Here is a 24341-nt window from a genome sequence, read left to right on the forward strand (position 1 = left end):
GAGACCTGCCCGACCTACCTATGCAGATAGGTAGAACTGAATTTTAGTGTTGCCATACATTTGGGCCAAAAAAGGAAAAGAACATATTAATAAAATACGTGAATAATCAAATCCACAAAAGTCAAGGCCACAAATGTAGAGGGATGAATGTATTTATAATAGTGTGGTAATTAGCCCAGAACATAGCAATATTCATGTATTAGTGTTCTCGGTTACTAGATTACGATAATTTTCCCTGAGATTTTAGGGCCAACAACTGTGAGGCCCTGACATGTCATAATGTATGTGCCCATTAGTAACAAATGCAAAACATGTGTGTGTGTGTGTGTGTGTGTGTGTGTGTGTGTGTGTGCGAGAGAGAGAGAGAGAGAGAGAATTTTACCATTTTTACAGGCTGAGTCTCTCTTATCCAGAATTGTGAAATCAGAAATATTCCAAAATCCAAAATTGTCCACATAAGTGGTTGAGATAGTAACTTTGCTTTCTATTTGTTTAATGTATACAAATAGGTTTCATGCACAAAATCATTAAAAATATCGTGTATAAAATTTACCTCCAGACGACATGTATATGATGTATATGAAACATAAATGAATTTCATGTTTAGACTTGGTTGTTATCTCCAAGATATCTCATTATGTATATGCAAATATTACAAAATCCAAAACACTTCTGGTCCCAAGCATTTTAGATAAGAGAGACTCAACCTGTATTTATTTTTATATACCATCCAGTTAACACTGTCATTAAGATGCTTAACAGTAATGTTATTTTTACAGCCCCAAAAATGAAGCATTCCCCTATCCTTTGCCAAAATCTCAGGGCACATGTTAAGGGGGAGAGAATGAGAAAGGAAAAGCCACTGTGGTTCATTTCACTTCCAGCAGGACTTCTGCAAAATTAGAGCAGGCAGATCCCTGCTCTCCTTGTTCTGAATAATTTGGAAATCAGATAAGAAGCATGGAATTTATGATGCCCTTGTTTAGGGCAGAATGCAAGGAGGAAGCAAGGAGGACAGTAAGGACAGTGTAGAAGTCTTATGTTGAACTTAATTTTGAAAGCTGAAGTAATTTTTCCTTTGTTCCAACTGTTGCTAATGAAGATTTATAGACAAAAACCAACTAGTATTGTTGTGCTGATGTGTGCACATTCAACAGTTGAATGTGCACAGTTGAACAAACAGCTACGCAGACAGAAAGCATAGATTATAAAGAAGTTACAGTTTTTCTTTGAGCATTAAACTGCAATTCTGGAGACCAGCGTTCAGATGGCCGTTTGGCCATGGAAGCCCACTGGGTGACCTTGGGCAAGTCACACTCTCTAAGCCTCAGAGGGTGGTAAAAGTGAACCCCCTCTGAAGAAACTTGCCAAGAAAAGCCTGTGGTAGGTTTACCTTAGAATTGCCATAAGTTGGAAACGACTTGAATGCACACAACAACAGTGTCATAAAATAATAATAAATAAATAATAAAAACTTTATTTATATACCGCTTTTCCGCAGCGATCAAAGCGGTTCACAGTAACATCAATTATACATAACATCGAATAAAATTACACAATATATAAAATACAAAATAAATAATACCACAAATACATATGTAATTGAACAACTTTCTTAAAATCAACATGTAAGGAACATTAATAACAACAGCCAGTCATAAAAGCATCTTCAACAGGGAACAATTTCTACAAGGGGTCAGAAGGATATGCAGACCGGAAAAAATGGGTCTTTAAGGCTTTCTTAAAGACATCTAAGGAGGAGCTCCACCTTATCTCCTCCGGGAGCTTGTTACCGTATGTGGGAGCTACAGAAGAGAATGCTTTTTGGCGAGTTGATGCCAGTCTCATCTTAGGATATTCAAGTAAGCATTTCCCTGTAGTTCTGAGAGTGTGGGGCGGATTGTATGGGGAGAGGCGTTCCCTCAAGTAACATGGGCCCAAGCCATATAGGGCTTTATAGTTAATAACCATCACTTTGTATTGAGCCCGGAAGCTAATAGGCAGCCAGTGAAGAGATCTTAATACCGGAGTTATATGATCTGATCTAGAAGTTCCGGCAACCAATCTGGCTGCAGCATTTTGAACTAACTGAAGCTTCCAAACCTGGTACAAAGGTAGCCCATGTAGAGCGCATTACAGAAATCTAATCGAGAGGTTACCAGTGCGTGTACTACTGTTTCAAGGTCCTTTCGGCCAAGGCAGGGTCGCAGTTGGCGTATCAGCCGAAGCTGGTACCAAGCCCTCTTGGTCATCGCATCTACTTTGAGATGATAACTGTAGAGATGAGTCCAAGAGTACTCCCATACTGTGAACTTTGTCCTTTAGGGGAAGCGTGACCCCATCCAGGACTGGATGACAAGTTTCCCTGCCTGGACTTGGGGTACCTATCGCGAGTACCTCTGTTTTCTCTGGATTCAGCTTGAGTGTGGTTTATAGCCATTATGAAAAAAAAATGGTATTGAATAAAGGAAAAGCTAAACTACATGTATATTTATGTATAAGTTGATCTCGTGAGGGCAAGTTTTGGGGCCAAAATTATGGATTTTGATACAACCTGTGGATAAGTTCAAAGTAAAACTTAGAGGCATGTAACAAAGCATGTAAAGGACAAAGCAAAATAAAACAATGCCAAAGAATTTACAGAATTCCTGCAGGGATGTTTGTACTCCTACTAAAGGCTGAATAGACAAGGAAGGAACTACAGTAAATGGTGTCTGTGTAATGTGTGGAGTAGGTGACAGGGTGCAAATGGGGCTAAAGAAATACACACATTTCCACAAGGATGTAAAGGCAAAGAAAATGAAATGGTGACTATTTTAAAAGGTAATGGTAAAGGTTTCCCCTTGACATGAAAGTCCAGTCGTAACCAACTGTAGGGGGCGGTGGTCATCTCTATTACTAAGCCGAAGAGTCAGCATTGTCTGAAGACAACTCCAGTGGTCATGTAGCCAGCATGACTGCATGGAATGCTGTTACCTTCCCACCGAAGCGGTACTTATTTATCTACTTGCATTTGCATGCTTTCAAATGGCTAGATTGGCAGAAGCTGGGACTGGTGATGGGAGCTCACTTGATCACGTGGTGCTTGGACCTCGAACTGCCAGGCTTTCTACCTTCTGATCGTCCAAATTGGCATCTTAAGCACTAAGCCACCATGCCTGTCATGACTACTTTAGGAGTGATTATATCCTTGAATTTCAATGAGATAACTTTGCCAGAATTTAACCCAGAAAACTGACAAATATACATAAATGTCTTATTTAAATTTTTCAAAGCCTGATTCCTCTTAGTCTTCCTTTCAGAAGTGCCAAAGAGCTACTGCCATTTCCCCACCCAGACATTCAAAAAGGCTGGAAGCAGTGCTTGTGGTAAAGAGAATAGGGTTTGGTGCTTCTTTTCTCGCAGGATGGACAAACCTTTCCCCTTTCACTACTCTATTCAGAGAAAGAGATGGTTCCTTTTTTCTTTTTTTTAATATGAGTTAAATTACAGTACTTATAATGACTAATGGAAAAGTTTTGGGGTTAATTTTTTGACTAAAAGTTCTTGATTTATACATGAATATATATAGTATGCAAAGGGATTTTGTAGCACCTTTGAGACTAACTGAAAGTTCATTTCTTTTATAAGAGTTAAATTGCAGTAATTATAATGACCCATGAAAAAGTAGGCCCAGGTTTTTGGGCTGGTTTTTTTTTATTAAAAGTTCTTGATTTATATATGAATATATATACAGTGGTGCCTCGGGTTACGAAAGTAATTCGTTCCGCGGCTGCTTTCGTAACCCGAAAAGCCTTCGTAAGCCGAATTGCCATAGGCGCTAATGGGGAAAAGCCGCGTTTCGTGCGAAAAAGCGCCGAAAAGCACCAAAAATTTTCTTCGTAACCCGAAAAAACATTCGTAACCCGGAACAATGATTTCCAATGGGATTTTTTCGTATCCCGAAAATTTCGTAACCTGGGTATTTCGTATCCCAAGGTACCACTGTATATAGTATGCAGAGGAATCTTGTAGCACCTTTGAGACTAACTGAAAGAAAGATGTTAGTAGCACGAGCTTTTGTTTTCTAGAAGGGCGGTATATTATTATTATTATTATTATTATTATTATTATTTTGTAGACTTGTGCCTGCTTCCTCAGATGCATGTTGAGCCTACAAGAATAGTCTCAAACCTACAAAATCTCATGCTACCAATTTCTTTCAGTTAGTCTCAAAGGTGCTACGATAGCAATAGCAATAGAAAGTAAATTTCTATACCGCTTGTCATGCACTTAAGCACTCCCTAAGCTGTTTACAATGTCTAAGCTAATTGCCCCCCCAAAAGCCGGATACTCATTTTTGCGACCTACGGAAGGATGCAAGGCTGAGTCAACTCTGAGCTTCTGGCTGGTTTGAACTCAAAATCTTGTGGTTTGCCAGAGTGGCTGCAGTACAGGCATTTAACCACTGTGCCACCAGGGCTCTTTGCATACTGACCTCTTTGCATAATGATTTTCCAGATTAACAAGGCTACGTATTTGAATTCTACCACCAGTAGGTATATACAGTAGATGTATTTGTTTCTCTATGTCTCTATAAAACGGAGGTACTCATGATAGGTAACCCCAGTCCGGGTATGGAGATAAGCTCACCAGTCCTGGATGGAGTCACACTTCCCCTAATGGACTGTGTTCTCAGCTTGGGGGTGCTCTTGGACTCGTTGCTTCATCTGTCATCTCAGGTGGATGCAACAGCCAGGAGTGCCTATTATCAGCTTTGGCCTACCTGGAGTCACAGGACCTAGAAACGGTTGTACATGCGCTGGTAACCTCTTCTCTCGATTTCTGCAATGTGTTCTACATGGGGCAACCATTGTACCATGTTCAGAAGCTTCAATTAGTGCAAAATATGGCAGCCAGATTGGTCGCAGTAAAATCTAGGTTCGACCAAATTACACCTATCTTAAAATCTTTACACTGGCTGCCTGTCAGCTTTCGGGCACAATACAAAGTGTTGGTTATTACCTATAAAGCCCTACATGGCTTGAGTCCAGTTTACTTGAAGGAACGCCTCCTCCCATATAATCCTACACACTCAGGTCCTCTGGGAGGAACTTACTGCAGTCAGAAAAAAAACTAGACTGGTGGTGACTTCCCGGAGGGCCTTTTCAGTTGCTCCTCAAAAAATCTTCAATGACCTGCTGGAGGAGGTTCGTCACATCACATCTCTTGACACTTTTAAAAAGCAGGCCTTCCCAGAATAACCTCTCCTAAAACAAATCAACTGCCCATGTTAATCAGGCCCCCCCCATTATTGCCTATTAGTGTCATATTGCTGTCACTCTTGCCAAGGTGTTTTAACTGATGTTATTCCAGTTAAATTTTTTATTGTTATTATTTTATATTGATGGGAGGGAGGGTAGAAGGGTGGTTTTTTGGGGGGACTGTTTCGTTATTTTGTATTTGAAATTTTCTTTGCTGTTACCCATCTTGATCCTCAAACAGGAGAGGTGGGATACAAATAAATATTTTATTTTTATTATTATTTAAGCTAGTATTGTTTTATTCAGCATGTTAATGACAAAAACACAGATATGAAAGTTTCAGATAAAAACATCGAGTAGAATGGTAAAAATAAACTGTCATTTAAATGGGATTATTAAATTAGATAATTTGTGGGGGATTTGAAAAATGTGCATATTATTATAATGTTATAATTCCTATGGAAGTAGGTTTCAGCAAGAATGAATTCTGTGTCATCCTTTCTCCTTCTTTTGCTGCTTTATTAGCTGCTGAGTGGAGGAGGGACAGTAATGGTTTATTGTTATTTTTATTTGAGGTTATGTTTTAATACTCAACAAATGAGGTTTAAAATAAAAAAGAATTTACAGATATACAGAAATCCTTAAACTTTAATATTATGTAATTCTCTGTTTCAGATAATTTCACCTGTTAGGAAAAGAATGTGGATTTTACACAGTCTTTGTTTGTATTTGCTTTAGCTATATCCTTTGTTTGCATTAGTTATAGGGACCTCATCTTTAAAGGAAGTAACACAAATATACATGACTTTTGAACCTGAGATTCTATATAACCAAGAAGACTAGCAGCCACCAATAGTTGTATCCTCTATTAGAATTTGGCAAACAAACGGGATCCATGCAGTATCCAGCTATGCTTAGATTAAGAGATTGCTAGTGCTTTTAACTTTCAAAATGCGTACTTACACATTAAAAACTTTTTTTTTTTTTGGCATTTGGATAGCATAGCTGTGAACATTTTTCGTTGTCAGACATACAGTAGAATCTTCCATAATATCATTTTGCACCTCATAGAAACATAAATTAGAAGGGGCCCTATGGGCCATCAGGTCCCATTTTCTGATTGTGTAAGATCTCTACCTAAAAGAAGTTGCTGCCCAGCCTGCTTTGAAGACATCTAGAGGAGACCCCCACAATCTCTCTAGGCCAGTGATTCCCAAATTCTGGCTTTCCAGGTATTTGGGAGTTTGGCTCCCAGAATCCCAGATCATTGACCATTGGCCAAGATGGCTGAAGTTTCTGAGAGTTGAAGTCCCAAACACCTGGGGAACCCACTCTAGGCAATTTGCTTCATTGCCAAACAGCTCTTACGGTCAAGACGTTCTTTCTAATATTCAATGGAAATCTGTCCCCCTGTAACTTCAGACCAATGGAACTGGTCCTTCTCCAGGGCAGCAGAGAACATGCCTGTCCCCTCCTCTGAGGCTGTATCCACACTACAAATATAATCTAGTTTGACACAAGTTTAACTGCCATGGCTCAATGCTATGGAATTCTGGGAATTGTAGTTTGTTGTGGCACCAGAGCTCTCTGACAGAGAAGGCTAAACGTCTCACAAAATAACAGTTCCCAAAATTTCATAGCATTGAGTCATGGTCGTTAAAAGGACATCAAACTGGATTATTCCTGCAGTACGAATGCAGTCTCAGACAACTCTTGAGGTATTTGAAGAATGCAAGCATCTCACCCCATCTTCCTTTCACCAAGCTAAACCTGCATATGTTTTGTTGACCATAGCCCTTGCCATCCTTGTCGTCTTCCTCTGAACATGCTCTGAACTTGTACCTAAGCAGGGTACAAGTCAAGCATACAAACGTGAATTGGTGCCATTTCAGATTGAAGCTGCTTTTCTTTCCTCATGCTGCCTAGCAGCCAACTGAACCAGACAGTCACTGCCTTGGCATGTTTGCTGCTAGTTGGAGCAAGGAGTGTCAGGGAGATAATCCCTTTCAAATCCTGGTGCCTTCATTGATCACTTGACACCAAAGACAGCCACTGAACAGTTGAGCACTCCTCTAGTTAACAAAGTAAAGAATGGGTGTGTGAAAATTCCCTGAGTTGTTAAAAGCACACCACACAATGCTTTTCTACCAAAAATTATAATTTCCACAAAATACAGTAGTTGTTATGCATTTTTGATATTTTGTGCAAAAAAGGACCTGTCTTTACACTTTCGCAAGGGGGGAAGAATTTTGCAGCAGTTGATACTTTCAGTAAAATATTGAGATATTCTGTCTTTTTGCAGATGAAACAAAGTTGTCAATATTTTGTAAGTCTCTATCCCTGTATACATTTCAGTATAGCTTCTGACCTGATCAGATCAATGTTACCTTGATTCTCTGGACTATAATAATCTTCTAGAGAGGGAGACCAAGGAAATAAGTCTTTGATTTGTCTAGGCCTTTTCAAAATTCCTTGATACAATATGTCATGAATACAGTAATAGAATTAAAGAATTGTCCATTTGGAAGAGACCACAAGGGCCATCCCCCTGCCATGCAGGAACTCACAATCAAAGCATCCCCGACAGATGGCCATGCAGCCTCAGTTTAAAGACCTCTAAGAAAGGCGACCCCACCACGCTCCAAATAAATTGCCTATGAGATGTGGACTGGCTCAGGGTCTAAGCTTCAACTGTCTCAATACAATTATTAATCACATCAGGGGAAATATCTGAATATGGTTGAGGTTATTCAAAGCCTGTGTTTTGTCTCTTCAAGAGTATCATAACTGTTCTGTGTAGTTCCTAAAGGACTTATTAGTTTTCAATGTGCACTTTGGTTGCTTCCACCCTCCTTGTTTTCATCATCTGAATTTCTGCAGAATTTCAGCAGTATTTCATGCCTCCTCCTGTACATACTTCTAATCGTGCAACTTCTACATGTCCATCCAAGTCAATTCTATTCTAACATTTAACTGAATGCTGTCTTTTCAATGCTAATCTTGAGGGTTTCTTTACAACTTGCCTTTAGATTGAATTCCATAGGTCTGTTATGGCACTTGGCTTATATTAAAATGAACTTTTGTCTCCAGTGGCAGTGTTTGTAACTGTAAAGGGTAGTTGACAACCTGCTAAAGTGTGCAAATTGAATCTGTTCAGTTTCTCCCATTCATGGGAGTTTGGGAGGTGGGCAGATGCTTCCAGACCAACAGCTGCTAACGCTGCCGTGAAAAGACTTAGCACAGCTAATTCATCTTTCCCACCTGAAGGGACTTTCTGAGGTAAAGAAAAGATGGAAAAAGCAGTGGAATGGAAGCCATTGTAGCTGTCCAGACCTTTCATAATAGTAATAGAAGTGATTCAGGAACAACTTGGATTAAATTGAGGTTTCTGACTTTTCAAAATATTCACCTTGTTTAATGTTCTTTACATAAATATAAAGGAATGGCCCGAAATAATTGTAAAAGGAATGTCATGGGACCACATCCTCTTCAGTGATGTGTTTCCCCCCTAGAGTCTTTCTTTTCTTGTTCATTAGCATTAGTTGGCTTCATTGAGATGTGATACTAATGTTAGATTGCAAAATGCTTAGCAAACAAACTCTGTACTGATACAGACTGAATAAGCATTTGGGATGTTAGCAAGCTATTGTAGTAAAACATGATTGGAATTCCAATTTGTCAGTATATTGATCCTGAATTTGGCATAAATTAATGAACTTTTAGTGGTAGATGCTAAATTAGAACAATGAAAGTGGAGAATTTTCATTCTAGAACTGGGATATGCAAAGTGTGTCACCTCAGGTGTTGTTGGAGCAATAACCTCTAGCTCCAGTAGCTAGTATAACTAGTTGTGAGGGGTGCAGTCCAGCAACATCTGGATGGTTGCACATTTCTAGCCTCTGCTCTAGAACTTTTTTAAAAAGCATTTAAAGAAAATTCTCTGTGTGTCTCTGTGTGTGTGTGTTCGTTCATGTGCATGCCATAGCTTAGGGGAATCCTTGCTCATGATCCTAAACGTGAACAAGCTTTTCATTTCCTTTGAAAATAGTCCACTTGAAAGCAGTGCAAAATTATATGTTCAAATCTTTAATGCATGTGCACATATTTAGTAACTGTACTCAAGGGGATACCAGTGGATGGAATATAAAGGTTTTTAATATCTGCTGATAGTCTGTTCTATTATCTTTCTGATGTTCCCTGTAAAATGCTTATGGAATGTCAAAATGAAACTGGAGAATAGTCTTTTAATGTTCTTTTCCCCCCTGTCCCCCTGAGAGTGAGTAAGTATATTGAGATGGAGAAGCTGCTACCACAAGATACAGGGAATAGAGATATGTCCAGCAAACTACTTCAGAAATATTTAACCCTGGTATCATTTTTTAAATGGAAAGGGAATAATTATTATTTGAGTTATGAGTGGTTATTTCCTATTGTGATCACCAAAATATGTCTAGAAAATGTGCCAAAAGAGATTTAGAATTTATTCCAATTAATGTAGAAATAATAGTTTGTATAATAGCTATATCTTATGTTATGCATTTCTACCACAAATTAAGATTATGTGTTATTTACTATATTTATTTTATTTGTAGCCCCATGGTTTAAGCCAACAGAAATCTCCTTCATCATTGCCACCATGGTTGTTGCAGTTGTTTTGTATTTTTCTCAGTCAGCAGTTGTAGGTAAGTACTACATTCTAGATTATTTAACAGTACTGTACAAGATCTAATTTTATTGTGAAGTAGTTTGCATATGAATTAGAAATGATTGAAGAGAAAAAAAAGGAATGCTCTGCAAAAACAAAAGATAAAATAAAATAAGGGTATACATTTGGAGGAGTTTATATTGCTGCTAACGTAACATTTTCTGTACTTTTTAAAAAAAGATGACTTAGTAATTAATTTGAAGTCTGCCACCCTTTAGTTATATAACTTCTCTGAATGGTAATTAATACTTTCTATAATTTGTAGTAGAAAGAGAGTTTGTAGATGTCAGTGGCTTTTCAACATATTAGTCATATAACGAACAATAAGATGGTTGCTGTCTGCTACTGTACTATCCAACACCATTTCCTTTTTATATAATTATTTCTGTTATAATAAATAAATAATAATAATAAAAAATTTTATTTATATGCCGCCCTTCCTCCGATCAGGGCGGCTTACAACAGATTAAAATACATCAACTACAAACATATTAAAATACACATAAAAATACACCCTAAAACAAACCAACAGTAAAAGCCCCATAGCCCAACCTCTTGGCCACGAAAGAGGAGGGAGGCCCGCAGGATATTTATTCGGGGAATGCCTGTTGGAATAGGAAGGTTTTAAGGTCCTTCCTAAATTGGGCCAGGGTCGTAGACGAGCGGAGCTCTGTGGGCAGCGCATTCCAAAGGGCTGGGGCAGCTGTGGAAAACGTCCTCCGAGAAGTGGAGACTAACCTAGCCCCAGGCACCTTCAGTAGCTGCTGCCCAGACGTTCTGAGGGTGCGAGGCGGAATGTACGGGGAGAGGCGGTCCTTTAGGTACCCTGGGCCCAAGCCATTTAGGGCTTTATCGGTAATTACCAACACCTTATATTGAGCTCGGAAGCGAATGGGCAGCCAATGGAGATCTTTTAAAACCGGTGTTATATGGCTGGTCCTGGGAGCACCAGTGACCAGCCTGGCTGCCATGTTCTTCACCATTTGCAGCTTCCGAGTTTGGTATAAGGGTTGCCCCATGTAGAGTACATTGCAGAAATCCAGTCTCGAAGTTACCAGAGCATGTACAACAGTTTCTAGGTCCCTCTGGGCCAGGTATGGGCGCAGCTGGCGAATCAGCCGAAGCTGATAACAGGTGCTCTTGACCGTCGCATTCACCTGAGCAGTCAGGTGAAGCGACGAGTCAAGAAGCACGCCCAGACTGCGCACGGTGTCCTTCACAGGAAGCGTGACCCCGTTCAGGACAGGTGGAATCACCGCCATTCCTGGACCAGAATATAAGAATATTATACCTGTTCTGTTGTACATGCATTTCCCCAATAGATAATAGTGTATTCATCCTTTCTAGACTATTTTAAAAGAATACTTCCAACATACCTGCTCAGCCAAGGAAAGAGAGGCTTGAGTGTTATAAGTAAATATGTGGACAAGTAAAATTGTGGCTTTTTGCTGTAGCTATACTGCTACAGTTCAGCAGTGCTGGGAGAAACACAAAAACAGGCAAATGGAGCTATGTGTTGCCCACCCTTACCTTGGAAACTCATAGAATCATAGAGTTGGAAGAGACCACAACGGCCATCCAGTCCAACCCCATTCTGCCATGCAGGAAATCCAAATCAAAGCATCCCCGACCGATGGCCATCCAGCCTCCGTTTGAAGACCTCCAAGGAGGGAGACTCCACTACACTCAGAGGAAGTGTGTTCCACTGTCGAACAGCCCTTACTGTCAGGAAGTTCCTCCTAATGTTGAGGTGGAATCTCTTTTCCTGCAGCTTGCATCCATTGCTCCCTGTCCTAGTCTCTGGAGCAGCAGAAAACAAGCTTGCTCCCTCCTCAATATGACATCCCTTCAAATATTTAAACAGAGCTATTGTATCACCTCTTAACCTTCTTTTCTCCAGGCTAAACATCCCCAGCTCCCTTAGGCGTTCCTCATAGGGCAAGGTTTCCAGACCCTTCACCATTTTAGTGGCCCTCCTTTGGACACGCTCCAGTTTCTCAATGTCCTTTTTGAATTGTGGCGCCCAGAACTGGACACAATATTCCAGGTGAGGCCTGACCAGAGCAGAATATAATGGCACTATTACTTCCCTTGATCTAGACACTATACTTCAATTGATGCAGCCTAAAATCACATTGGCCTTGTTAGCTGCCGCATCGCACTGTTGACTCATGTTCAACTTGTGGTCTACTTGGACTCCTAGATCCCTTTCACATGTTGTCTCCTTAAGCCAGGTGTCCCCCATCCTATATCTGTGCATTTCATTTTTTCGCCCTAAGTGCAGTACCTTACATTTCTCCCTGTTGAAGTTCATTTTGTTAGCTGTGGCCCAGCTTTCTAGTCTATTCAATTCATTTTTAATTTTGATTCTGTCCTCTGGAGTATTAGCTATTCCTCCTAATTTGGTGTCATCTGCAAATTTGATAAGTATTCCTCCAATTTTTTCCTCCAAGTCATTGATAAAGATGTTGAACAGTACTGGGCCCAGGACAGAGCCCTGTGGAACACCACTGGTTACTTCTCTCCAGGATGAAAAGGTGCCATTGTTGAGCACCCTTTGGGTTCAGCCAGTCAACCAATTACAGATCCATTTAACAGTTACTTTGTCTAGCCCTCTTTCTTCCCCCTTTTGAAGATGGGGACGTTTGCCCTCTTCCAGTCTGCTGGGACTTCTCCTGTTCTCCAGGAGTTCTCAAAGATTATTGCCAATGGCTCCGATATTTCATTTGCCAGTTCTTTTAATACCCTTGGATGGAGTTCATCTGGTCCTGGCGACTTAAATTCATTTAGATTAATAAGGAATTCCTGTACTATCTCTTTACTTATTTTGTGCTGAAATTCCCCTATTCTGTCCTCTGCTCCTTTATCCTCAGGTTGAGCTCCCTTTGCCTTTTCTGAGAAGACTGAGGCAAAGAAAGTGTTGAGTAATTCTGCCTTTTCTCTGTCCTCTGTTAGCATTTTGAGAGCTTTTCTCTCTGTGTGCATGCCTTCAAGTTGCCTGTTGACTTATGGTGACCCCATGAATTTCATAGGATTTTCTTAGACAAGAATACTTGGAGGTGGTTTTGCCAGTTCCTTCCTCTGAAATATAGCCTACAGCACCTGGTATTCGTTGGCAGTCTACCATCCAAGTACTAGCCATGGATGACCTTGCTAAGCTTCCCAGATCAAACAGAATCTGGTGTCTTTAATGTATTTAGGCCATCAGAGCTTTTGTCTAGAACAAAAAGGGCTAAAGCTAGCTGGTAGAAGGAAGACATGCTCTAACCATTTAAATACATATGCTCCTTTCAGTCTTCGCTCATTACATAACACTTGGGAGGGAAAGAGTGACCAGCTTTGTGAATGATAAATTTCCCTTTGAATGGGAATGGTGGTAACCACTTGAAAAGAGCCAGAGAAGCCTGCCTTGAGTCCCAAAGATCTCAGTAGCTATTAGCTGCTTGTTGATCATAGATGCCTCTGCTGTGAGATACTTAGGCCCGGAACAGACTGCCCCAAAATGGTGGGCTGGCGGTGTCCTGTTTCCTTCCAGAGGGACACCACAGCAGCCCAACTGCCTGGTGTCCCTCTGCCCCAAAAAGAACCTGAAAAAAATGGGTTCTTTTTGGATCGCCAGGCACACATCGCACTCATGACTGAAACGACGTGCAGCAACATCTATATGCTGCGTGTCACTTATATCAAGATGGCGGCACCTATGTGGACGGGATGCCGCCATTAGGCCACTGCCGTGTCGTGCTAGGATTAGGGACCGTGTTGTTGGTGTGTGGTTCCTAACCCTAGAATCGCCGGCGGCACACCACTTTGGGGCTGTCTGTCCTGGGCCTTAAATAGATGATTGTTGTACAACTCCAATCACTTCTAGAGTGGATTGTGTTTCTAGATCAGTTTCAATCCCGCTTTAGGCCTTGTCTTGTCAATTTGATTTGATTGAACTTTGCCAAAGGACATATTGTGAAGTGTTGCCCTGTCAATTCTGCTGAAGCTTTTGGAGCCTTTTTACACCATTGCCCATGATATCCTTCAGGATAGATTATCTGGGTTAGGCACTGTAGGTACTGTTTTCAAGCGATTCAGTTCCTACCAATAACAGAGTAATAATGTTAGCTAACTGTTTGCTTTCTAACTCTGTGCTTTTTATGCTGTTTGGCACGATTATAGCTCCTCCTGCCCAAATTCTCTTGTGCTGTTGAACATTTGCTTCAAGGGTAGGGAGCCTCTTTCAAATTGAGGACTGAATTCACTTTCATAGATGCTCTCAGTGGCTGGGTTTCAACATTTGAGAAAGGAAAAGAAACTGTACAAAATCCATGAAATCAACAAATTATGGTATTACCAAAGGCGATGTGGTCATGTGGTTAGTTGCAGAGGGACAAATTCAGCCCTAGGCCCTAAGGCTATCTATCCTTAGAACACATGATACCATTGAGGGATGACACCCAGAGCTTTGAGGTAAGATATTGTCAAAATATACATGATACCTATTTTTATTCCTTCTCTCATCTATTTTAAAATAAGCAGAGTATTGAACTATGTGCAGGCCAGTAAACTGAATCTCAGTCTAGACAGTACTGAGGTGCTGGGTGATGGTTGTTATCTGATCTTATTTATCTTATGGTTGATATGGTTGCATTCCACTTAGAAGATCAGATTCACAGTTAGGAGACTCCCAACCATCTGTCTCTGTCTGGATTGCTGAGGTGGAGAAAGAAGAATGAACCTAGTTACTCAGCAGGAAGCACTTGGCCAAACACCTTCTGGCCTCTTTTGCATTGCCATGGCACTGAGTGGGGTGAAGCCCAGCAGAGCCAACTTATCATGGTTGATTCTTCCCTAGGCTTCACTCCAGTCAGTGCCATGGTGAAACAAGGGGAGGAAGAGGAATAACAAGTTATTTGCTCAGTGGCACCTTGACTTAACAGCTTCCACCCTCTGGGTTCAAACAAAAAACATGGTGTTGTGATGGTAGTTATTGTCATTGTCATTGACTCCCTGGTGAAAGGCAGGGTGACCCTGCAGCTGCACTAGCCATGTTATTTCCCGCTGTTTAGTGGGAAAATGCAAGGGCTCTGATACAGCAGTTTTGGAGCCTCCTCCCCTTCTGCCATTGATGAAGGAGACATTCCTCATGAGTAGGAATCACAGTCAGGGCAGGCACAAATAAAATAATTATAACACTTTTTCTCAGAACAGTGAGACAGGCGTCATCCACTTATTTAACGGGTGAGAGATCAGAGCACATAATGGTTCCACATTCTGACGAGTTCAGCTTTTTGTCAGTGGTCTGGTCTCTAATCTGTTGAAAAAATGGGGGTTTCCATTTGTGTGTGTGTGTGTGTGTGTGTGTGCGTGCCAATGTGGTATAATGGTTTGAGCATTGGGCTACAACCTGGGGGTTTAGCCTTCGAAACCCACTGGATGACCTTGAGCAAGTTGCATTTTCAGCCTCAGAGGAAGTCAAAGGGCAAACCTCCTCTGAACAGCCCTTGCCTAGAAAACCCATAGGTTCAACTTGGGGTTGCAAACCTTCTCTGAAGAAACTTGCCAAGAAGACCCCATGATAGGTTCACCTTAGGGTTGCCATAAGTTGGAAATGACTTGAAGGCACACAGCTACATCAATTGTCAAATAAGAACATCTGCCTTAGCAGTTGCTTCCCTCCCCCCAATCATTTTGCATAGCTGTTTTTTAAAATTAAATTTTATTGTAAGCCATATGAGAATATTTTTAGAGAGTGGTTCACAATAAAATTGCGTTAAAGATATTCTTATTATAAATAAATAAATGAGTTGCATACTTTGGTATTGTCTCAGTACAAATATGAAACGTACCAGTTAAGTAAGTTGGTGGTGACAGGACAAAACTAAAGCCACTCCTGAAACTCAGAGAGTGCGGCACTTTTTTTTTTTTTTTGAGGTGAAAACCTGCTAGATGATCATCATATGATTCTCATCCAGTATTGAGTCATGTCTGCATTTATTTGGGGGTGTTTCTCTGTGTGTGAGTGAGCCCAAGTCTCTTATTTACAGAATGTAATACAATTGGTGTCTAGTTTGCTTCTGAAAATTCTACTTGCCTGCAGTGAATAAATGGAGCACTTGAAGATACCAAGTGTTATATATTTATACTTTTATGATCTGAAATTTCATTCCTTAGCCAATGTCTATTGCATTGCCCATTATAAAATAGTAAGAGAGGTTGTACTGTGAGATCTGGCTTGTCAGAACCCCACTAATCTCTTTTGAGATCAGTGTAAGTGCTGTGTGTGTGTGTGTGTGTGTGTGTGCATGTATTAATATTACTAAGCTGAAAAAAGAGATTCAACTGTGTAAGGAGAATCCTTCACATCTATCTGATGCTACTTTTCTTGGGGAGGCTAACCCAATGCCTGTAGGCATTATTTCTTGACACACTGATTAAATAAACAGTCAGCATAGTAACGAAGTGGGGCATTTCCAATTTATTACTGAGCTGTAGAAGTGAACTGAAAGCCAGCTTCTGTATTAATATACTAGAAAACATGGCTGTAGTGAAAAGAAATTACTGTTGACTGTTCAGCTTTCAAATGCTGCTCTTTAGAATTTTGCTTACAAGGATTCTTTCTTTTCTTTTTTATACTGAAAATCATGCTGTGTCTTTTTCTACCTCATGCAACATCTACAGTGAAGATTCTCAAATAGAAATATACCTAGCAGTTTGTTTAACCACCATGCTTAGGGCAGAAGAGGGCACAGCTGGTAATAGGGAGTGTAGAGTTTTTTCCAACTTCCACTCTTTGGAAGACTACCAAAGTGCTATGTATGCCTATGAACTATCAGCCTTTGAAATGAACCACTTTTGTAGCATCCCTAATTTAACTGCATTTTAAAAAGGCTAACATGTTCAAATGAAGTAGAAAAGAGAATGTAATATCTGATCTATCTCTCATATGGAGCTGGTGGCAGTTGAGTTGAACTCTATGCAGAATACTTGGAATTTGAAATAAAATCAGAAGGAATACCATGGCACATAGTTGTAGAGATGTATACTCATGTGTTGCATCATGTGATGCTTTGAGCATTGGACTATGACTCTGGAGAACAGAGTTCAAATCTCTGCTCAGCCATGGAAACCCCTAGATGACCTTCAGCAAGTCACACTCTCTCAGCCTCAGAAGAAGGACAAGTCAACATCTCTCTGAACAAATCTTGCCAAGAAAACTCCATGATAGTTTCATTTATGGGTGCCATAAGTTGGAAATCACTTGAAGGCACACAACAACAAGACTGCTGGTGAAGGCCATCATTTTTGCAGCTGAGAAGGGCAGATGGAGTGCAGTATCTCTAAATAGCCTCATGTTAGCATGAAACAGTTTGGGTTTAGTAGTGGGTCTCATTTTGCTAATGTAAAACTTAGCTGGAGGTTTGCAGATTATTTAGATGTATAATTTCTTAGAGCCACAGATGACTTCCTTTTCACTGCTATGATTGGCACAAGCCTAATTCTGTAGCAGTTGTGTAATAATTGTGAAAATGTAATGAGGGAGTTAGGGGTCTTGTATTGTTTAGGGTGTGGTGGCTTAGTGGTTAAGTGGTTAAGACACCAATTTTGACAATCAGAAGATCGGAAGGTTAGCAGTTCAAAGCCTGAGTACTGCGTGATGGGGTGAGCTCCTCTCAATAGTCCCAGGTTCTCCCAACCTAGCAGTTCGAAAGCATGCAAATACAAGTAGATAAATAGGTACCACTTTAGTGGGAAGGTAACAGTGTTCGGTGCAGTCATTCTGGCCATATGACCACCGGAGTTGTCTTCAGATGACACTGACTTTTTAGCTTAGTAACAGATATGAGCACCACCCCCTACAGTCAGTTATGACTAGACATTCATGTGAAGGGACTAGCTTTACTTTTACTTTATTGTTTAGGATAGTTTGCAGTATTTGAACTATCTGATGTCTCGTCTTAGTTTTCTTCCTCTCAAGGATAGGAGGAGAACTATATGCCAGTATTCTGATGATGATGACGATGATGACGACGATGATGATGATGATGATTGCAAAAGGAGGTTAGAAGATAGTGACAGGAAGTCAGTGTGAAAGGGGGATCTTGCTTACCCAGTTTCCCCTTTTTCAAAAAACACCCATCTTCTGAGATGCTTATATACTCATGTATAAGTTTAGAAATTTGAGTCAAAAAGTCAACCCAAAAAACTTTAGTCAGCTTATCCAAAGGCCAGTGTAAGTACTGTACCTTAGCTCTTATCAAAAAATGAACCATCCCTGTCTCTGAGTAGAGTGACAAAAGGTGAGACCTTCCTCAGTCCATCCTGGGAGAACCTAAAAGAAGAACCAACCTTCTACACTCTCCACCGTGGAACTACTTCTGGCCTTGTTGAATGCATTGGTGGGAAATCGGTGGTGGCTCCTCTTTGGTGCTTACCCTCAAAAGAGCACTGACAAGAGTTGAGAGGGTTGGTGCTTCTTTTAGGTGTTCCCAGTACTGAATATGCTCTCGCCTTTCACCACTCTACTCAGAGAAGGGAATTTTTCCTTTGTTATATAAGAGTTAATGCTGTACCTTAACTCTTCCTTTCATATCCTTTTTGACCTGTGCATTTTATTAGCCCTGCCAGCACCTGTTCACCTCTGCAACACGTTGCACAGTCACCATTTACCATAGTTCCCTCTTCATCTATCAAACCTTTAGGCCAGGGTAAGTAAAAACAGGCTTGCTGGAATTTTGTAAGTTCTTTGGGATCGTTTTCCTTTGCTATGTCCTTTACATCCTTTGTAACATGCCCCCAAGTTTTACCATTGCCTTATCCTTGGGTCATATCAAAATCTATAATTTTGGTGCCAAAACATGGCCTTGATTTATACATGAGGCCAACTTGTACATGAGCATATATGGGCTGTTTTTTTTTAAATCTTGACTCATGTATATCACAGTTAATTTTATATTTACTTTTCAACTACATTAAATTCTAATTTTATACAGCTCGTTATGATACACTCCTTTTAAAAGAAAATCTGAAGCACACTTTACAGTTTAAATCTATCTTTAATTAATCTGTCATCCTGCATCAGACTTCACTAGCTTAGGCCTAAAGACATTTGTTAGATCTAGCTAAAGTAAGTTTATGGAACCGAATGTCAGTGTTCCAAGCTCTTATTGATTCAGTGGTTCTACTACTGTTGAAATATTTAGAATTAGTGCTTAGGCTTATTTTTATGTAAAGAAATAAATCAGTGATGGTGAGTGGGAGGCGAAAGAACATATTTCAGACCTAGAGGCAAAAGATTAGAAATGCCACAGAACAGGTAATATATTTTATTCATTTTATTTGTCATTGCGGACTTTTGCCTTGACACAGGGTTTCGAAGTCATGAGAGGCAACAAGACCCAGGGGTGTCATACTGTCTCTCAACAGGATTGTGCTATTCACTATGTAGGTAGTGATGTACTCTGTGGTTGTTCCCCAATGTGTTTGTTTCCAGATGCTGAATTTTTATAACTCTCAACTAGGCAGCATGGATATTTGCTTTATATCTCATGAAAAACAGTGTTGTGCCCAAGAGAGATTTGTTCCTGAGAAGTTCTGGAAACGACAGTGTGGTTCCCCAAACATTGACCATAAAAGAGTTCACAGCAGGGAAGCTGCTTGTCCCCCTACTCCATAGAATCATAGAATGACAGGGTTGGAAGAGACCACAAGGGACATCCAGTCCAACCCCCTGCGATGCAGGAAATCCCAATCAAAGCATACTTGACAGATGGCCATCCAGCCTCTGTTTGAAGACTTTCAAGGAAGGAGACTCCACCACTCTCCGAGGGAGTATGCTCCACTGCCAGACAGCCCTTACTATCAGGAAGTTCCTCCTAATGTTGAGGTGGAATCTCCTTTCCTGTAGCTTGCATCCATTGTTCCGGGTCTTGGTCTCTGGAGCAGCAGAAAACAAGCTTGCTATCTCCTCAATATGGCATTCCTTTAAGTATTTAAACAGGGCTATCATATCACCTCTTAGCCTTCTCTTCTCCAGGCTAAACATCCCCAGCTCCCTAAGTCGTTCCTCATAGGCCATGGTTTCCAGAACCTTCACCATTTTAGTCTCTGTCCTTTGGACATGCTCCAGTTTCTCCACATCCTTTTTGAATTGTAGTGCCCAGAACTGGACATAGTATTCCAGGTGGGGCCTGATCAAAGCAGAATATAGTGGCACTATTTCTTCCCTTGATGTAGACACTATACCTCTATTGATGCAGCCTAAAATTGCATTGGCCTTTTTAGCTGCTGCATCGCACTGTTGACTCATGTTCAACTTGTGGTCTACTTGGACTCCCAGATCCCTTTCACACATAGTCCCATTCAGCCAAGTCTCACTCATCCAGCTTGTAGCCATCAGTGACTCCTGCAGAAGGGTTGAGGAAGTCTCTCAAACAATGTGGGATGGGGAACAGGTGACAGTTGCAGGAAGCAAAATTGTACCAAGTCAGCAGAAATAATCCTGTAGTAAATAGTATGAATGAATGAATGAGTCTTTATTTATATACCGCCATTCCTTCGATCACGATGGTTTACAGAATAATAAAATACAAATTACATTAGCAAAAGTCCCCCATATTAAACAGTACAATACATCAATTAAAATGCATCATTCAATCATTAAAACCAGTTAAAAAACAATCAGACAATTCAATCAATACAGTACACACAATACACAGGAGAAAAATAGTGATTAGGACATGTGGGGGAAAGCTTGGCGGAAGAGGTAAGTCTTGAGATTTTTCTTAAAAGACTCGAGGGAGGGGGCCGAGCGGAGCTCGTCAGGGAGAGAGTTCCAAGTCCGCGGGGCCGAAACAGAAAAAGCCCTATGCGCAGACGCTGTATACGTAGGAAACTCTCAAAAGTTGTCTCCCACCCGACTCTAGAGTGGCGGGGCGGATTATATGGGGAGAGGCGGTCCTCCAAGTACTCTGGGGCCAAGCCATTTAGGGCTTTATAGGTAACAACCAACACCTTGTATTGTGGCCGGAAGCGGATTGGCAGCCAATGCAGATCTTTCAATATAGGTGTTATGTGGCTGGCCCTGGAGCTGCCAGTGACCAGTCTTGCTGCCGTATTCTGAACCAAATGTAGCTCCGAGTTTGGTACAGTTTCCAACACTGTTCAAGTTGCATAATGTATACCATCATAAAAACTATGTCAATATGCAAATTTCCACATAGAACACAGAGACACCAGTGGGTATACTAATGGGCTCAGAGAAAGACCATGGTGGAAAGCCGGATACCCTACAATATTTGGTTACTCCTGAACCGACACTTTGGAATTGGGATTTTGGCTTTAGAACACATTGCTCTAAAATACAAAGTATGATGTTGACAACTATATAGACTTAGCGTGATGTCCCAGCCATGTTATGCAAGTACAGAACGATTCAGGAAACGTGTGGGTTTTCAGAAAACCACTGTTTCAGTCGATTTTGCATGGTAAAACTTGTTAATCTTTTGTTTTCATTCAAATGTTTAGCATTAACCCTGTAATGTCAGGTAAATCCTCAGTACATGTCTGTAGGCTTGGGACCATGGTACCCATGTTCTCCTTTATGGCCTGCCCAGATTTTTAAGATCTTTGCGAAAGGCTTTTCTCTTAGTCCTTCCCTCTTTGGAACACATAGGTAACCTTCTCAGTAATCCCAGACTGTGGAATTGTTTGCCAAGGGAGGTTAGGCTGACCACTCCCAGCTGGCCTTTTGTAATTACAGTCCTTTCCCTGCTAAGATGTTATTATAGCTAAAAAGGAGGTATTGTTTCTTTTTAATGATGTATTTTAAAATAGTTTTAAATTTTAAAATTAATTTGTTTTTATTTAAATTTTGTTGATAGCCATCTCGAGTGCCCTATAGATAGAACACAAATGTATAAACAAACAAACAGACAAACAAAAAATTGTTCTTTAAATAAGGGATTATCCCTTTGAAAAATAGTGATTTTAAACTTCTCTGGTATATGAATATTTGTGGAGTAAAGTGAATAACATTTATCCTTTGCCAAACCTTATTTTAAATCATTAATTGCCTAGATGGAAGAAGCTGTGAGCTTCAAAAGCTAGCACAATATCTTGTGCCTTTTTGGCTGACGTAATAAAGCCATCACAAAATGTGTATGGTTGGGAATGTATCCTGTCATTGCCATCGTAGGATGTATCTACAATGTAGAAATAATTCAGTTTGACACCACTTTAAGTGCTGTAGTGCCATCCTATGAATCCGGGATTTGTAGTTTACAAGTCTTTAGCTTTCTCTGTGAAATGATGCTCATGCTTCAAAAAACTACAAATCCCAGGATAATGTACTGTGGAACCATGGCATTAAAGTGGTGTCAAGACTGTATTATGTTCTACAGTATAGAGTGCAGCCATAGATGCTATTTGGTAAATGTCAGTGAAAAGTGAAGGCACATATATACTTTTTTTTTTTAAGAGAATTGCACTACTTCTTAAAAATCAGTGGCTTAGATCTGTAGTCCTCAAACCTTTTCCAGCTACACTCTGTTTCATTTTGAGTGATGACCCTAATGCCTCCCCATATGTATTGAGATTAGGTTTGCTGTTCTACTGTAAATTCAAAAAACCAGTCTCAGTCACTTTTGCCCCTTGGTCACCCTGAGAGCAGCAACTTTGCAGCTGAATGAACAGCATCCAAGAACCTCTCACCCATACCACCCCCTCCAGCAAAGGCCAGTGCAGGCAAGAGGCTCTCGGTTGCTGCTCATCCTGCTGCTCAGTGGCCAGGTGCAAAGGGAGAAGTTTCTCTCCCCTGGTAAGGAAGGACTCTCAACCTACTTTGTTGGGAAGAAAGGGTGAAGCCAGTGTGTGTGTAGTGGGGTTACAGAGGCCACATGCCCTAGATTGGATAGGCAAGGGGAGACATTTTAACTACAGCTGCCACTCCAAGGGGAAGGGCTCTTTCCAACAATCCACCCCAGATACTCCTCCCTCTCCTTCACTAGAGTATGTCTTCCCCACACAACTTAAATGTCCCCCTCGCCACAAACATTACTTCTTCTTTTACCTCTTCTCTCAATCTGTCCAATGAAAGAAAACAGGAGCAGCAGAGCACTCAACCTGCCAGCCAAGTCTCAGCAAAGCTCACAAAGCTTAAACAGGGTCCTAATTTGAAAGCTCCTTTTGGCCGCTGCTTCTCCCACGCTGCCAGTGTGCTCTAACCCCTGCACCACCAGTCAGTGTGTCCCAAAATGATACCACTCCTAGTCATAGAAAGCAATGTTCTGCACCCAAGCCTTGCAAGAATTCCCTACTGCCACCCGCCACCAGCTAAGATGCAGCTAAAGATGCAGCTAAAGGACTGAGTTTATTGGGCAGGCAAAAAGCAGTAAACAGCCATCACAACAAATGATCAGTGGTGGCTTAAGGAACCCTGAAAGAAAATTTCTTGAAAACTTTCATCCCCACCATGGCCCCTAAAGGCTCTGCTTCTCCTGTCTTGCACACCATACTTTGGCTGAGGCCCCAGCTGCCACCACCCCCCACCCCTCACCCCCCGACTTTCCACCACCCCTTGGAGGACATAACCACTCACTTGGGAATCACTGACTAGATGATGGAGTAGTAGAGAATCCTTATCAGATTTGCAGATGATATAAAATTGGGAGGGATAGCTAACACATTGGAAGATAGGAACACAATTCAAAAGTACCATGATAACTAAAAAATTGAATTAAAATAATAGCATGTAATCAAGCAGAGACAAAATTCTAGATTTACATAACACAGAAACCAAATGCACACCTACAGGATAGAGGATACATGGCTTAGCAGTGGTACATGTGAAAGGGACCTTGGAGTTATTGATTATAAGTTACATATGACAGAGCAGTGTGATGCTGTAGTGACAAAGGCAAATAATATTTTAGTCTGCATTAATAGAACCATAGTTCCCAAGACAAGGGAAGTAAATAGTCCCACTATATTATGCCACTAGTATTCTGCCTCATGTAGAGTTACTATGTTCAAGTTCTGGGCACCTCATTATAGGAAGGATGGACAAATTAGAGCAAGGTTCAGAGAAAAGCAACAAACCATGTTTAAGGGGCATGGAGCAACACTACAATATGAGGAAATGTTGAAAGAAGTTGGACATGTTCAGTCTGGTGAAGAGAAAAATGTTTGCACTCTAAATATCTGAATGGCAGTCTCAGAGAGGAGGGTGCAAGTTGTTCTCTACTGTCCCAGGAGAGTATATTTTATTTGAACATTAGAAGAACTTCTTGACAGCTTGGCAATGGAACTAGTACCTAGAAAGGTGGTGGGTCCCTCTTTTCCTGGACATCTTCAAAAAAGGGAGTAATAGCTCCCTGCTGGTGATGTTCTCGAGTGGATTTCCTGCATTA

General features: G+C 40.8%; 1 protein-coding gene across 4 annotated transcripts in view; it reads left to right on the forward strand.

Annotated features, from left to right (window-relative positions):
- The window catches only part of LOC121917205 (leukocyte surface antigen CD47-like), a 100878-nt gene that overhangs the window by 34300 nt on the left and 42237 nt on the right, over positions 1-24341 (forward strand). For all 4 annotated transcript variants that reach the window (XM_042442952.1, XM_042442953.1, XM_042442955.1 and 1 more), the window contains exon 3: positions 9836-9925. In XM_042442952.1, the coding sequence (XP_042298886.1) occupies positions 9836-9925 (90 nt within the window). The remainder of the gene's footprint in view (positions 1-9835; positions 9926-24341) is intronic.

This window comes from Sceloporus undulatus, unplaced genomic scaffold, assembly GCF_019175285.1.
Source record: "Sceloporus undulatus isolate JIND9_A2432 ecotype Alabama unplaced genomic scaffold, SceUnd_v1.1 scaffold_12, whole genome shotgun sequence".
NCBI classification, from domain to species: Eukaryota; Metazoa; Chordata; class Lepidosauria; order Squamata; family Phrynosomatidae; genus Sceloporus; species Sceloporus undulatus.